A 17,209-nucleotide genomic window follows, 5' to 3' on the forward strand; every position below is an offset into this window, starting at 1 on the left:
AGGTAAAGCTCACATTTCTAATTGAATAATGTCTCTGTGGGAATAAGAACAAAAAACTGAATATTTTGTGCATATAAACATATTTATAATCTACATAACTAGCTATATGATTGTGCATAATGACTGGATGCAATGTGTGCTGGTAGCTGACTGTCTCCATGACTCAATCTGTTTAAATAAGCAGTGGTTGACATGGCTGACAGCTGACAGACAATTGGACAGATTCTACAGTCAGCATTAACATCACATCGTGTAAAATCTGACCTATGTAGATGTTGGTTTCAGCCAGTGTGAACCAGAGTCCTGTTCTGCCCCCTGCAGTGAGATATCAGACATAACAACTCATGAACACTTGCTTTTCCTGGAGTTGGCAAGACTGATGAACCGACACATCATGCAGCAGGTACGTTGTCTACTAAACATGTTTTTCTATTTTACATGTTTCAACTTCTATTTAAAAAAAACTCATAAATAAAAGTAGATCTACAGTCAGACCATATATATAGTTAATATATAAATAAGTAATAAAGTTTGTTTATTACTCAATATTTTGAATCCTTCCCCTTTTAAGCAATGACTTGTTTCCAGACTTGTTTGTCTTCAGTCCGTAATGACTCACAGCTGCACTTTTTATCCTTTATTGTTGTATTTTCTATGGTTGTGTTTCCACCTACATACTGTATGTATGTGCTTTTAGTTTTAGATCTCACAATAACTGCATTATTTTATCTAAGGATTATTTAAATGTATGAAAACATCATCCACACAAAGAGTCAAACTGTTTTAAAATAAATAATAAATTGGAACCACTGGGTTTTGTTGCAAACTCTTATAAAACTGAAATGAACATCTAAATGAAACACAATCAGTTAACGTGCAGTGGAAGCAGACCAGTAATGAGCTGGCCGAGGCAAATCGTCAGCTGAAGAGTAATGTACACACACACACTCACACACACACACACACACACACACACACACACACACACACACACACACACACACACACACACACACACACACATCCCACGCATGAATCCATCTGGAACACTGGAGAGATTCACCATAACTTAGTTCATAATATCTCTGGAAGATAATAATCAACCCAGCTGTCATACTTTTTACTTTTACTTTTTATTTACTGAAAAACCCTCTTCATTGATTGGGAAAATCATAAAGTGTAAATCAGTTTAGAATAGAAAACCAGATGTATTAAGAGTCCAAATGCTGATGTACGTTTTTAAATATATATCTTCCAAATATGTTTTTATTTCTCCTGTGAGGTACAACTGAACAATATATAAATAAACATACAATTCTATATTCATAAAGTGATATCGAAGTTGTTCAGAACTGAAACTACTCAAACTTTAATTTTATTTTCATATTTTCTATTCAAATAAACAAATAACATAATTCTGTGCATTTTCCTTAATTGCTTAAAAACAGATAAATATAAAAAGTAAAAACGTTCTCAATGAAAGTGGATTATAAATTATAAATAACAATGTATTTTATAATGAAGAAAGATTTAAGCTCAGAAATCTTTTTGCAAGAATTTTGACAAGAACCACATTGTGATGGACGACTGGGTCAGAGCATCTCCAAACCTGCAGCTCTTGTGGGGGTTCCCGGTCTGCAGAGGTCAGTACCTATCAGAAGTGCTCCAAGGAAGGAAAAGAACCAGAGACAGGGTCACGGGGGGGCCAAGGCTCATTGATGCAGGTGGGGAGTGAAGGCTGGCCCGTGTGGTCCGATCCAACAGACGAGCTACTGTAGCTCAAACTGCTGAAACAGTTAATGCTGGTTCTGATAGAAAGGGGTCAGAACACACAGTGCAGAGCAGTCTGTTGGTACGGGACTGCAGAACATTGTGACCACCAGGGTGCCCAGGTGCCCACACTGTAATGGCTGATCGGTGTACATAAATACATTTTCTCATGTGGTTCGTGTCTGAGAACCCAAAGCATCATCACAAGCATCTGTTGTATAAAATAAAACATAAAAACAGACTGATAATGAAAAACTGACATACAGCTTTTTAAAAATACTTCATGCATCAGTCAGTACCTCTGCGGTTTCTAACATGTTCTACATGTGAGAATGTCTAACAGGCCTTCAAATATGAACATGTGACACAGCAAGGTAACAGTATATTAAAAAATGGATGAAGATAAAAAATGTGTCAGGTTTACTTATTTAAAGTTGCATAATGTTATGTACGTGACAGTGCCATTATTTGATGAACTGGGAATGAGAACAGGATGATCTTTTCTAACCTGTCAGATTTCTCAGACTCAAAGCATGATGGGATTCCCTGCATCATTATCTTAATGACCAAACTAGCTTCCAATATACTGTAACGGTCAGTTAGCTGTACACAAGTATCATTCATTTGTGTGTAACTGTGAGTTTCCCACAGTGAAGCAGTCCCAGCAGCAGCAGCAGCAGAGCCACCATCACAATGGTGAACAGTCCACATGGTTTTTATAAATCCTCAGATTTAAATATATATATATTTTTTGTTATTTTATTTTATTGCAGTTTATATTGTCGATTTAGAATCCCTCACTACTTTTTTTACTGGAAAAAAGATATAAAGAGTATGTATATGTAGATGCTGATATTTTGCTATATTGTCAAAATATTCTAAATAATCTGAATCTAAATTTTAAATAATATTTGCTTTGAGAAATATTAACTTTAAAACTTTTTTGACCTCAACATGTCCTGTAGAATATTTGTACAGTCTTTTATATTGTGATAAATTATTTGTGCTGACAAACATTTGTGAACAGAATCATCATTATTCATTATTCAAATAAATATATCCCAGTAATGTCAGAAATCATGAAAAGAATAGGAAAAAGAAAATCCATCATGTAAACAACAACAACCAAACACAGCACTAAGGTAAATGGACTGCACTTATAGCTTGTTTTTTGCTGAGGCCACCAGGGGGTTCAGTGAGCCTGAAACCAGAGCAAAGTGCGCTGTGCTGAAAAGATACTAACACTCACACCCACTGGGTGACACTAGCATGTTAGCAAGTACAATGTTTTATTCTATTCTTTCAATATAATTGACAGTTTGCTATTTTGAAAGAAAAAAGAAAGAGTAAACAAAAGGCAGGTAATGCAGTAACAGCAGATGGTAGAACAGGTGTGAATGTGAATATGTAAACACAACAATCGACAACAATTTTTACCCTTTCAGCTATCAACACAGTAAGTGGGCAGCTGTGGCGCAGAGGCAGAGCGGGTCATCCCCTAATCAGAAGGTTGATGGTTCGATCCCTGGCTCTTGGTGCCACATGTCGAAGTATCCTTGAGCCAGATACTGAACCCTGAATTGTTCCCGATGCTGTGTGAATGTGTATTAATGAGTTAGTGTCTGTTTGATGGGCTTTGCCATCACTGAGTGAACGTGTGTGCTTTGAGTGGTCGGAAGACGAGAAAGGTGCTGTACAGGTCCATTTACCATTAACTTTTTATTGTTTCTACGAGCCTTCTGAACGCCTCTGCTATATACAAAAATGCATTTTCTCACGCGGTCTGACAAGCAGCACATCTACTAGAGTCTAAAATAAAACACTAAACCACGTATGCTGAGAAAACTGTCGACTGGCTTTTTAAAGATAGCTCATGCATGTACGTCTGTGGGTTTTAATCTTTTCTGTGTGTGAGAAAGTCTGCAAGCATGAACATGTAACACAGAGGTTTGACACCTTACACTCAAGAGTGAAGGACTGCCTTTTAGGGTTTATCTATTCTGATCTGTCAGATTCCCCAGACCCAAAGCATGAACGGACCGGTACACGTGTATCAGTTATTTTTATGTAACTGAGTTTCCCACAGTGAAGTAGTCCCACCAGCAGCAGCAGCAGAGCCACCATCACAATGGTGAACACAGTCCTTAAAAGGAGGAGAACATTACAGGAGTGATCTGAGGAGGGACAAGTCTCTGTGTGAAGAGCTGCAAAGACAAGAGGATATATGTGCTGTAACAGCATGGCAGTATTAACAGTGTGTCACAGGTTGTCTCTAAGGGCTGCTGTAGCATTACTCTGGTACATACTGAACATCTATCAGGTTGCTGTTCTGCTTTTTATAGAACTATTAGAAGATAAACAGTGCAATGTCTCACCTCTGACAGCCAACCAGCTCTCTGCTGATTCTCCAGCTCCAGAGATCTTACACTTGTAGAGTCCTTCATCAGACTTGGAAACACTGTGGATGATCATCTCTCCTGTAGAGCTGCTGCCCATGAGGAGGCCATCTTTATAGAAATCAGCTGTGAGGTTGGAGACAGTTATTTTCTTTCTGCAGCTCAGAGTCACATTGTTGCCCTCTTTCACAGGGAGGACTGGACTCTCCAGGATCACAGAACCAGCTGGAAAACAAAGGCTGTATAACTTCATTCTGAACATTGATGAAAGACCCTGGTTTTTTGGGGGAGCGATTGATATCAGTGTTATCCATTGTTTTAGCTCTCCCAACATTGACTTTATTTTATTCCTGTAACATAAACTCATACATTTCAATTAATGTAACTATTTATAAATAAAAAACAAACATAAAGACAACAATGACAATGATGTTGTGCTGGTGTTGTGTTGTGTTTTTTTTTTTTTTTAAAGAATAGTCATAAAAATAATTGTTCCTATTTTAATCTTAAACATTGCAATGTCTCACCTCTGACAGCCAACCAGCTCTCTGGTGATTCTCCAAATCCAGACATGCTACACTTGTAGAGTCCTTCATCAGACTTGGAAACACTGTGGATGATGTGTTCTGTGGAACTGGTCTTAATGTGGATTCCATCTTTATAGAAATATGCTGTGAGATTGGAGGAAGTTTTCACTCTACAGCTCAGACTGACAGCATCTCCCTCCATCACTGGAAGGACAGGACTCTCCAAGATCACAGAACCAGCTGAATAACATTACAAAATGTTCAGAAGCAGAAATGCATTGAACAGTATACTTTAGGAAGGCAGAATGAGGGACTTTAACATTTCTGTCATTGACATATTGTGGTTTTACAGATAAAATACAATCTACATACCAGTGACAGTGATGTTGACAGTGTTGCTCCTCTCTCCTCCTCCGCCTTCACACCAGTATTCTCCACTGTCTGATGTAAAGGCATAGTCAATGGTGCACTTCACTGTTGACGTCAGTGTGCCATTTGAACATTTTGGAACAAATTCCTTGAAGTTCCTCACTTTCCATCCAGCTGGGACATTAAACCCCTCACAGGTAAACTGGACAGACTCGTATTCAAAGAGCTGCAGTCTGGTTGGAACAATACGAAAATCTGACAGAAAAGTAAGAAAACTACATAAATTTAGACCCAAAAAGTACAGAAAAAGGTAGAATAAACATAATAATATTATTAACTAACTGCCGCTTACCAGATGTCTGAGGATAACTTTGCTGAACATGTGCCACCAGCAGCATCAACACATTCACTGGGGACACAGAAGAGGAGAGCGTGTATATACATGCTATTATACTGTGTGTACATTTTCCCTTAAACATTATATAATAATCGTAGAGACATTTATAACATACTTGAAATGTTAAAGATTGATACAACATTTTGGGCAGCTGCTTAACACTCTAGTATAATAATTCCCAGAGACTAACTCACAGTCGAAGTTAGATATAAGGTATATATGAATATAGAATATAAATATGAATGATATTGATTCATACAGTGGGTCTTCTAAGAACATAATCACATGGACCCGGCACAATAAAAACGATATATTAAACATACATAATAAACTTAATTACCTTACTTACTTACTTACTTAATATTATACTGTATTGATATAGAGAAACAATGAATTGGTAAACAAAATGAGTACTCACACAGTCTGATAGAGAAAGCTGTAACCTCCATGTTATCTCACTGCTGACTGAGCGTCAGACTGAACCTGAAGCTAAATAAAATACAGTTTCGTTGAACTTCCTCTTCCTGTGCAGATCATTTCTGGTGTTTATCTTAGATTCGGGTGAAAGGGGCATTACAAATTATACAACTGCACCTGAAAATAGGCTTGTTTCAATCCAAATTTAAACCTTCAACCTATTTAACATACAATGAGTACAGAATATGACATTATTGAATGTGTTGTGCATTTTAAATAGATCTATTCAAATAAAATAAAAATATTTCTACATAAAATTGTGCAGATGTCCCCTGCTGCTTTGAATAATAATAATAATAATAATAATAATAATAATAATAATGGTCATTTTGGAAAGTCTTTATGATGATGACAGTTGATCAGTCTTACTGAGTCAGTCTGTTTGGTGTTGTTCACATTATTGTGTGTGTACTGTCAAAAGACTACAGTCATGTTATGTTCATATATTTTTGTCAATTCATATTTTTCTTCATCTTTTTACAAATCATTAAGGCAAAAAAAAAAAAAATGTTGTTGTTGGGGCTGTATGTAGTTAAATATCACTAATTATCATTTAGTTGGAAATATAATTCACTTTTTTATTTGTTTTTGGTTCAAGGGCTCCTGACTTTATTACTGAAACCAAAGAAATGTATCAGTAAATCTTTAAACTTCAGCTGCTTCGGGCCAAACCGATGTCACATGCTGGTGGCTGACCACAGTGAGAGTATTTAAAGCTTCAGCAGCTCTTAGTAAGACCGTCACTACGCGTGTGAACTGACAACAAAGTGGTTTGACTGTGACACTGAAATAAAACTGTGATGTGATGCTGTGAGTGTCTGACCAGATCATCTAGCTGATGTGAAAATATAAAATAAAGTTTACTGGATTGTTAAAAGTATACAAACTAATGACTAACGTTAACTAATGTTATACAAAATATAGATTAAAGAAATGATTTGAATTCAATTCAGTGCAGTTCAAGAGTAAATGGCAATTTCATTTATTTAAGTTGTAAAATAGAAAATGCTGTATACAAATGCAACATGGTAAAAAAAAAGCTTTCACATGCAGAATAATAATAGATTATTATTATTTACAACAAATGCAATTAAAAATTCTATTTGTACATACTATTCTCAAATAAACAAATACAACTGTAACACTAATTGAGCAGCGTTAGTTCAGGCAGGGCACGAAGTCAGTTTTTTTCATTAACCAATTTATAAAAAAACAACCAATTATAAAAAAACAAAAACCACCTCCTCCCCCAAACCCTCCTTTTTAAAACACACACACACCCCACCCACCCCCCCCCACCCTCCCACAACCAAACAATTAAAAAACAACTACCCCCCTCTTTAATTTACTTTCCCCCGCCCCCCCCCCCTTCCCTCCCCCCCCCCTACCCCCCTTCCCCCCCCCCCCCCCCCCCCCCCCTTTTTTTTATTTATTTTAAATTATTTTTTTTTTTTTTTTTTTCTTTTTTTTTTTTTTTTTTCTCGGCGGGGGGGCCCCCTCTCCCCCCCTCCTCTTTTTTAATTTTTTCAATATGAAAAGAAGGGGGGGGGGGGGGCCCCCCCCCCCCCTATTTTTTCTCCACAAAAAAGGAGGAAAAAAGAAAGCCCAAAAAAAAAAAAAAAAAAAAAATAAAAATTATTTGTCACTTGCTCACATTATAATAACAAAATAGAGTTTCTCCTCCTTTCTTCAGTCAGGTGTCTGTGCTCGGCGTGGCCTGTAAGACAGAACATACAGAGTACGATATCTGCGGTAAAATATTATAAACTCAACCTTCACTTACTCAGCTTATCGCTCAGCTTTCAGCCATATCCCAGCCACATGACACTGGTGTGGACTACTTAACAGGCTCCCCAGGTTGGACATTATTGTCCAGGGATCAGGACCTTAAGCTAAGCTAAAGTTTTATCACAAATGATTGTTAACAGTGTTAGAGCTGAAACAATTAGACAGTTAATTGATTAGTTGAGTAGTCAATCAACAAAAAATTCATCAGTATTTTAATAATCAATTACATCCCTTACAGTTCTAGTTCAATCGGAAGTAGTAGAATAGAGAGTCTCCGGCTCTGTTGTATTTGGGTCTGTGGCTGCTGTGGGATTCAGGCTCACTGTGGAACTGGATAATTCTGATTCAGCTTTAGAAACAAGAGGATGTCATGTTAAATTAAAAAAAAAAAAAAAAAAGTTGCTCAATCATTTATTCTTATAATTCTTTTTTCCTCTAAACTGCCCAGTTGTTACTCTACTCTCTTGTACCTCATTGTCTTCTTTTCCTCCCCTGTACCAGCTTTTAAGTACCAGTAGGAATAAATAAGTATTTTATTGGTACCTGATTCATACAACAAAATGACACAGTGAATTGCAATTTGAATTATAAAGTGGTAATAATGATGCACTGTTGGAACATCTTGAGCTGTCCTGAGTTAAAATGCTGTGAGTGTCACTCAACGGTGCAAACATATTGAGATATATCTTAAAATATATGAAATGTAACAAATTGTTCACATGTATTATAATAATAATAATAACAAACCGGGCTGGGTATCTTGTGAAGTCTTTTTTATGACCACAGTAGAGTAAACAAGTTGAACCGAAGACTCGTCCTCATCTGAGGCGGAGAAACCAAAAGAGAAAGAGAGCAAAAGACCTCAGAAAGAACTTAAGAAAGCTAATTATGAATATTGGCAGACTAAAGAGGACAACGGGCCCCCCTTACCTCTTTCCTTCTGTGGTTCTCTGCTGTGGTTTGTCTCTGGGCTCAAATTATCAGCAGCGTCTGCCGAGTCTATAACAGAACAGCACGTATGAGACGCTGAGAGGAGGTAAAAATAATTCAGCCATCAGCCCTGCTGTGCAGCACGTCTCAACCTTTACTGGTAACAACACCTCAACTGTCTGTTCAGCATGAAGGACAGTAACATCAAACTCTCTTGCAATTATTTTAAATGTATTCTAATTATTAAATGATCCTTATTATTTATTCAAATATAAAATTACCCATAACAGTCTTCTTGCGTTTCTGATATCATGTTTAAAAAAATATATTCAAACTCAAGTAAACCTTCATCCTTTCTCTGTTTAGTGACGACGACTGCATACGTCACACCGCTCGGATCGTCTTCAGATTGCGCTCCAGAGACTGAAACAAAAAAAACAAATGCTCATAAACGGCTTCTATAATAAAATAATAAATAAATATAAATATAATATAATAATAATAATACAATATAATATAATAAATAATAAATAATGAATATAATAATAATAATATTATAATAATAATATAATATACATATAAAACATTAAAGTAGAAGGTTGACAGGTGTACATTACCACACACACACATATACTGTATATTCTGTAGTGTACAGGATATAATTGTAAAAAGTACTCTGATAATAACTACAATGACAAGTTTGAATGTCTTCACCTGAGCATGCTGTATTCTTCTTTGAGGAAACTGAGGGACAGAAACAAGTATTAACATCAACAGAGACAGGAGTAGAAAATTGTATATTAATATATAAATATATTTTTCAATTATTTTAAACGTGTGGCTCTCTTTGGGAAAATCTTTTGATACACAGATACTGATTCTTTATTACGTTTCTGTTTCAATTGGACAGTTAGCATAAGTAGTGTTAGCCACCATAATTGTACAATATAGGATAGTTTTGAAATATAGAGATGAAAGAGGGAGTGGTATCACTTTATAATGTATAATGAAAATGTTTATATACTATATTATGGGACTGTACCTCTACGCTTCCTTATATGAAGGAATCCTACGATCACCAGCACCAGAACCATCATTAAAATGATGACAGTAATCCACAGCTGGATGAGGACCACATGGGCTGAGTCCCTGGGGAGGGGCTCTTCATGAGGGGATGGAGAGGTGATATGATGGGATGGAGAGGTGATAGGATAATTTGCTGTAACAATAGCATTAGCTACAGCTTTTGCTGTAATAATACAAAAAAAATTACAAACCATATAAAACAATAAATGTCATGTTAATAAAGTGAGTTCAAGTGACAGACATCATGTTGGATTCTTTGGTTTAGTTTTCAACTGTGTGAAGTCACATGTGTCAGCCTCTCCTGTCGTATCCTCTCTTCCTAGTAGCTTGCTATCACGTCTCTCCCTCCATATGTCAGTTTATCTGTCCTTACTGTTTGAACTCTCTGTCTTTTTTGTGTTTGTGTGGTCTGTCCTCTTCCAGGTCTCCATGGTGGAGAGGTCATGTGTCTCCAGTGTCCTCCTGGGTGTTAGTCCAGATGGCTCTAAAGCATTTAGTAATTATTCAACCAACTAATGGTCACATTTTTATAACAATGGCAGGTGTCATACACAATTTTAAAACAAGCTTAAAAAAACTTTCTTACTCTCATAAGTAGGGATGCCATCAGTGTGTATAACACAGCTAGCAAACTATTGTTTCTACTTTGTTTTATCACACTGTCTCACCTCTGACAGCCAGCCAGCTTCCTGGTGAGGTTTCTCCACCAGAGAGTCTGCACTTGTAGAGGCCTTCATCAGCCTTGGAAACATTGAGGATGGTCATCTCTCCTGTAGAGTTGGTCTCTATGAGGAGGTCATCTTTGTAGAAATCAGACAGCAGGTTGGAGATAGTCTTGTTTCTGCAATGTAGAGTTACATTGTCTCCCTCCAAGACAGGAAGAGCAGGACTGTCCAAGATCACAGAACCAGCTGAGCAAAATGTTGAAAAAAATTTAGAAAAAAGTTATCCCCATGTACAAAGCTGGAGTTACTCACTCAATGTGGAGAATTAGACAGGTTGGGACTAAAATGGCAGATAGGAGAATATAGGCTATACATTAGACTGTAGGGTAAAATAGATTTGTAGTGGTTTTGGAAAAAAACCTACCGGCGACAGTGATGTTGACTCTGTTGCTTGTTTTTCCTCCGTTAGTCTCACACCAGTATTCACCACTGTCTTCTGGATAGGCTCTATCAGTAGTGCATAAGGACCCTGTTGGCGTCCTTTTAATGACACATTGTGGATCAAATTCCTCAGTATTCCTGATCCCTCTCAACTGAATGGACCCATCACTCCCCTCACAGTGAAAAGAGACAGACTGAAATTTAAAGTGCTGCAGTCTGTTTGGAATGATACTAAGAAAAGCTCCATCTGAAACCAAGAAAGACATAAAGACATGATAGTGTCCCAAAAGAAAGAAACATTCAGAACTGGAAAAATGTCTACAGTACGACAGAAGAAACAAAATCAAAAAAAGTCATTGTAGGTTCCTCCACTTTTTGATTGATTACATTGGTATTTTTTGTCAGATACATTCTGGTATTCATCAGCAATGTGACCATATAAACTCAACATTAAACAACAGTAGGAACCAAATTGTCACTTACCACTATTCTGAGCATAAGTGTTCTGAAGCAGGGTGAATTCAAACATCACTGCATAAACAAAGGAACAAAGTTTATCAGACACAAATGGTTTAAAAAGGATGTAAAACGTAGAAAGAAAGAAGAAAACCAGAGACTCGTACTCACACATTGTGCAGAGAGCTGTTACCTCCATGCTGTCTTCCTGCTGACTGTCTGAGCATCAGACTGACGTACAACCTAAGTCTGTAGGCGAGAACTTCCTCTTCCTGTGCAGTTTATTTCTGATGTTGATGCAAAAGCTGAAGCCAGAATGGTCTGTCAGTCTTTGACTTATAGGCACTCACTCAGCAGGGTCTACCACCCCTTCCCCTCCAGCTTAATCTGGGGTGGCTGTGGCTCAGTAGTTATTCTAAGGTTGGTGGTTTGATCATCAGCTCCTCCTGTTGAAGTGTCCTTGGACGGATATGTTGCCATTGTTGTGTGAGTGTCAGTGGGCAAATGAAAGTCACATTATAAAGGGCTCTGGATAAGAACACAATATAAATGCAATCCATGACATCACTAATGCAAAAAAAGCAACTCTTGTCAAAACATTCAAAGTCTAAACTTAGGAAATACTAGCAGTAATTTAATATAAAACATGCTCAGTTACAAGTAAAACTCCTGCACTCAACATGAAATAGTGAGCTTTCATGAATTCAATTACTAGTGTAACCGCTGTGATGACATGTGGCCACAAGATGTCGCTGTAGAACATCAAATCAAAGAGTTAATTAGGAAAAGAGTTCAACTCAATGGTTCAGCATCATTTGCTGCATGCACACTGAACATATACCTGCACTATAATGAGCAATATATTTTAATTGTTCAATGTCCGTCACATTCCCTCACTTTATAGAAAGACCTGATACTGTGGGTGTGACAAAATGGACTAAATAATCATGTTCTGCCCTCGCTAGTAAAAGAGCAGACCTAACATCCACATTATAAACCCTCACACTTTCCTACATTACTAATGGTTGTAACTGCAGGTGTGTAAGTTTATACCTGGCAGGCAAGTTACCTGGCAACTGGCTCAAAGTTCAATTGTTCACAAAGATAATCAAAGTGAAAGTGAATGTATGCGAGGCAGACCCATTCACCGTACTATGTTCAGAGATGAAGGGTCATGGAAATGTATTTATCATTATGCAACACAAGATTGCACAATGTAATTAGAGTTTGTAATCTCTTCATGCTACACACAGAAATAATCATAAATAAACAGTAGATAACATATAAAATAATAACACTTTCAATACGGCTGTAATAAAATAGAATAAAATAATTCATACAATGAAAAAGCTCATAATTTGAGAAAAACTGTTACTGTTCCACATTTAAAACAATACGGTACATGAGAAATCACTGAAAGGCTATACTTACTCTGGGATAAATTTATGATCTGTTAATACATAATCTGCAATATAAGCTACATATAATGCATGAGCTCTTGGCAGTTGATAAACACACACTGTTAATGATTTACAGACTCATTACAGACTCCGTCCTTTCAGTCTCATAAAATAACCGACACATCACGCAGCAGGTACGTCGTCTTTTATATCTATTTTTTGCCTATTTTTCATATTTTAAGTAACTTATATTCTAAAAAAAAAAACAGTATCACTTTAATAAAAGCATTCTGCATCAGGAGTTGTGAGTTTTGTAATAATAGTCTAATAATTAAGTTTATTAAAATAAATACATAGTTGAAACCACTTATAAAATGTGTGTTTGATGTGCTTAGTACTTGCGATATGATGATTTTAAATTCAATCAGACTTTAATTTAGTTTGTTTGAACAGGAAGATTAGGCATGATGGGGCTTTGCATCATAGAAAGGCTTTATTGAAGGCTAAAATATTAGAAAAGTCTATCAATGAACAGTCTGTCAGCCATGTTGGCAAGAAAAGTGACATTTTTAATTACATCATACATAGTATTGCATATTACAGCTACAGCACTCTCTGTAGAACCGTTTATGTTTCCAAAAGTGAAAGTTCAACAGCAGTGCACAATACTTATTTTTACTTATTTTTACTTGTGTTACTTGTGTCTTTTATTATTTTGCAGAAACACCAATTGCACAACATATTTTCTATGTAGTGTATGTGGATTTTCAGAGCTTGAAGATGCTTTCCCTGAAGAATGGACTCCTCCTTCAGTCTCCACTCAAAACTCTCAGTTTTTTGGTTTTCCAGCTTCTCCTACTGCACTCTTGTAGAGGTAATTCACACACAAATGCACTCCCATGATCAGGTAGTCCTTGGATCAAATGTAATCATAAAATCAAAGGTTAAAGACCACTGTTAAGGATTTGGGAGCTCTGGCATTCACATGATGATCTTTCCCTAAACCATGTGCTTGAAATTACCAAAAGACAACCATAAAAACATTTAATGTACTTTAGTTGCTTTGAATTGATATTATAATATTTTACAGGTATGTTTACCGTGGTAGAAGTCTTAGGTTAGCATGTAACATTTGCTAATTAGCACAGCTAATGCTGATGGGAATGTCATTAGTTTTGCAGGTGTCTGGTCACAAATCAGTTTAAATTTTGACCTGCTGATAACATGGTTTTAAAAAAAAGATTCTGTTGTTATTAGCACAGCATCATGGTGGACATCAAGTCACATAGAAATGAATAACTATATGCGTTTCTTTTCCAGGTCAGTCTCTGTTAATTGGTCCATCTCAGCCAATAGTGGCAAATGTTGGGGGTGACATCATTTTGCCATGTCAGCTGGAACCTGGAATGGATGTTTTTGACATGACGCTGGAGTGGACGAGACCTGACTTGAGTCCTGAATTTGTCCATGTGAGGCGTGCTGGCCAGCACATTGCAGTAACTAAACATCCTTCTTACAAGGCAAGAACCTTCATGTTCATCGATGAGCTGAGGCACGGAAACTGTTCACTGAAGCTCACTGACGTGAAACCTTCTGATGCGGGGAGATACCAATGCTACATTCCCAAACTGAGTGTAGAATCCTTCGTTGATCTTGTTGTTGGTAAGTGGACACATAGTGTATCTACAGTTTGGTGTGGTTCACATCCAGAGAAGAATTTTGGTGGGTCAGAATAAAACCAGAGTCATCAAACATCTGTGTAAATGAGGGTTAATGCTTCTTGTTTTTTCATAAGAACAAAAAAAAAGAGCTTATAGTTGTAAATGTTATGGGAAGTAATATATTGTGCCTAACAAACATTTTATCTCATATGCAGTAGTCCAGGACCGACCTTCACATGGAAACTGACCCTTTTGCTCCGTAGTATGGCCAATATGCAGTGTGCAATGCAAACAGTGTCACATTAACCAGCCAAAATTGAGTAACAATCTTTTTTGATAGATTCTTGATTTACACAAAAAGCTTTTCTTTTTATTTTATTAGTGACCAGTGCCTTTTTTTTAGCTGACAGTTGTATTAATTAGACATCGCCAACACTGAAGTTTTAATGTCTTCAGCTGACTTCTTTAAATCTCCGTCTCCAAAAACTGTTTGAATTGTCTATGTGTCCCCTCATTAGTTCAGGGACAAATAACCATATAGGAACCACGGTTACAAGTAAAAAGCTGATTTTCAGTCAACTTGGAACTCATTTTAAAAGTGATACTTGAAGCTGTATAGATATATTTGTGCTTTTTTACTGTTTTAAAATGTTTCCTTTTGCTCAGGTTCAGGTGCCGTTTCCTCGCCTGTCATTGATTTATCAGGGATTGACAGAAACAGAGGAGGACTAGATCTACAGTGTGAGTCTAAAGGCTGGTATCCAGAGCCTGAGGTGGTCTGGCTGGACGGTGAGGGAAACCTCCTCTCTGCTGGACCTACAGAGACAGTCAGAGGTCCTGATGACCTCTATACTGTCAGCAGCAGAGTGACTGTGGAGAAGAGACACAGCAACAACTTCACCTGTAGAGTCCAACAGAAGAAGACCAACCAGATCAGAGAGACGCACATTCAGATTTCTGGTTAACATTTATTTATATATATTTTTTATGAAGGGATCACTGGTATTGTTTTAAATAGCTGAGGTCAACTGTACTTTTCTATAATTACCATGTTCTTTTGTGTTTTATCTTTTCAGATGATTTTTTTGAGGTTGAGTCCAGCTCTTCTTCTGCCACAGTTGGTTTGGCTGTTACTTTGGCTGTTTGCATCCTGATTATATTGTTACTTGTGTTTTTTGTGTGGAAACGCAACACAAACAGTAAGTTACAATGTTAAAGTTATTTTAAAGAGAATAATATAGCAATTATGTATTGTGGGAAGAAAATTTTAAAAATAATATTTTTGACTAACAAGGTACCTTTAACACAGGGCTGTGAAACTCAAATAACCTTCCGGCCACTGTTGGAGTTGTTAGTTCAACCAAATAGAAAAAAAATTCCAAATAATAATTAATCTTGCGGGATATGTTTAATAACATGTCACGGGTTGGAAATGGCCCCAGAGCCGGTATTTTTAAGGCCCCTGCTTTAACATCTGTATGAGACACACAACAGAAACCCATCTGTGTCTGGTGACGTCGTATAAAGAGCAAGAAAGTCCACATATGAAGGTGGTGGGGTGGATGGATGGGTCAAACTAACCCAGGAGACTGGGGGTCCTGTCCTCTGTAAGACCAGAACTCAATGTTGATTGTATCTGATGTTATTTTAGGTTTTCAGTTACATAAGTTACATATAGTTCACGTGACTTGTAGAGTCACTTATGTCACATGATTAACGTAAAGTAACACAGTTATTTTAATGCAAACCATGACCTTTTCCTTTTGTTGCTCAACAACCAAACAGTGACTGTTTCACAACGTTAACCATGTGTTAAAAATGTCTCACACAGATGTTAAAGGGTACCATGTCTATCTGTATGAGATGTAGAGGGTATTTGATCACCTGGGATCAGAACTGATTGGTATTTCACAGGTTATAGACCTACAAATGTGGTTCTTTGTCTACTTTTATTTCCAATCAGTGAAATTGTCAGGTGTCTTTAAAACCCATTTTATACCTGATTTTAGTCTGAAATGTCTCATGAGCTTTGATACTTCAGTGAAATCAGAATCAGACATACTTTAATAATCCCAGGGGGAAATTACTTTCGTTACATACTCCATATGAGATAGACATACATATATTAAGAATATATAAAGTGGTCGCAGGCTTCCTCTTCAGCAGCAGGATGTTGGGTTTACAGAGGGAGGGATGAAGATGATGATGACGTGCAGGATCTCTCTCGGTAGATGGACGGAGTCCAACGACAGCAGTTCAACATCCGGGCCACAGAGCTGTTCACTCCCGGTACAATCCCGGTACTCTGCGGGGCTCCGCGTCAATGCCGTCAGCTCGTTCATTCCGTTGCTAGGAGACCGCACATCCACCATAACAACAGAGGGGAAACTCGGCTTCAATCTTCTCCTTCTCCATAAACCCGTCCCGTCTTCATCCTTCCCTCCTCTTCATCCCCGGTGTGTTTCCTCCAGAGTTCAGCTGGTAGATCAGCTGTTCTGTCCACCCCGTACCGACCGGCATTAGATCAGCTGTTCTGTCCACTGTACCGACCGACCGGCATTAGATCAGCTGTTCTCCGGAGTAAACAACGGCAGTGTGTCCGGTGGAAGCGGCATTAAAACACAAAAACTCTCTCAAACAACCTCGTTAGAGAGTTCAGAGAGTTACAGTGAAAAAATAAGAAGGAACAAAAAGAGAATAAAAGTTAAGAAGTTAAAAAAAGCAGATTATAGTGAGGTAAATGAATAAATAAATGTCTTTTAGACTTTAATATTGAATCTTATTTTTCCACAGAGACCAAGAGAAAGCACAGGGATCAAACTGATGCAGGAACAAGGAAAAGACAG

General features: G+C 37.3%; 2 protein-coding genes across 4 annotated transcripts in view; one reads left to right on the forward strand and one right to left on the reverse strand.

Annotated features, from left to right (window-relative positions):
• Positions 1–17,209, forward strand: part of LOC127379579 (trichohyalin-like) — a 175,195-nt gene that overhangs the window by 69,016 nt on the left and 88,970 nt on the right. The gene's annotated exons all lie outside the window — the stretch shown is intronic.
• Positions 7,577–11,507, reverse strand: LOC127379586 (uncharacterized). Of its 3 annotated transcripts, none has more exons than XM_051429391.1 (11): positions 11,474–11,507; positions 11,330–11,377; positions 10,830–11,093; positions 10,409–10,651; positions 9,697–9,816; positions 9,369–9,398; positions 9,000–9,077; positions 8,655–8,723; positions 8,472–8,546; positions 7,961–8,073; positions 7,577–7,653 (listed from the first exon to the last, which is right to left on the reverse strand). In XM_051429391.1, exons 1-10 carry the CDS (start codon positions 11,499–11,501, stop codon positions 7,970–7,972), a joined length of 1,059 nt encoding a protein of 352 aa, XP_051285351.1. In that variant the 5' UTR covers positions 11,502–11,507; the 3' UTR covers positions 7,577–7,653; positions 7,961–7,969. The 3 variants fall into 3 exon arrangements, with proteins under 3 accessions (XP_051285351.1, XP_051285350.1, XP_051285349.1); XM_051429390.1 differs by having other exon boundaries at positions 9,697–9,873; XM_051429389.1 differs by having other exon boundaries at positions 9,697–9,903.

Source organism: Dicentrarchus labrax, unplaced genomic scaffold, assembly GCF_905237075.1.
Source record: "Dicentrarchus labrax unplaced genomic scaffold, dlabrax2021, whole genome shotgun sequence".
Classification (NCBI taxonomy): domain Eukaryota; kingdom Metazoa; phylum Chordata; class Actinopteri; family Moronidae; genus Dicentrarchus; species Dicentrarchus labrax.

Coding starts and splice junctions, on each gene's coding strand:
- LOC127379586 (XM_051429389.1), bottom strand. CDS start 11,501: ATGGAGGTAACAGCTCTCTGCACAATGT. Junction 9,904..10,408: donor AAGCTGGCTGGCTGTCAGAG/GTGAGACAGTGT, acceptor GTATTATTACAG/CAAAAGCTGTAGCTAATGCT. Junction 8,547..8,654: donor AGAACCACAGAAGGAAAGAG/GTAAGGGGGGCC, acceptor TCTCCGCCTCAG/ATGAGGACGAGTCTTCGGTT.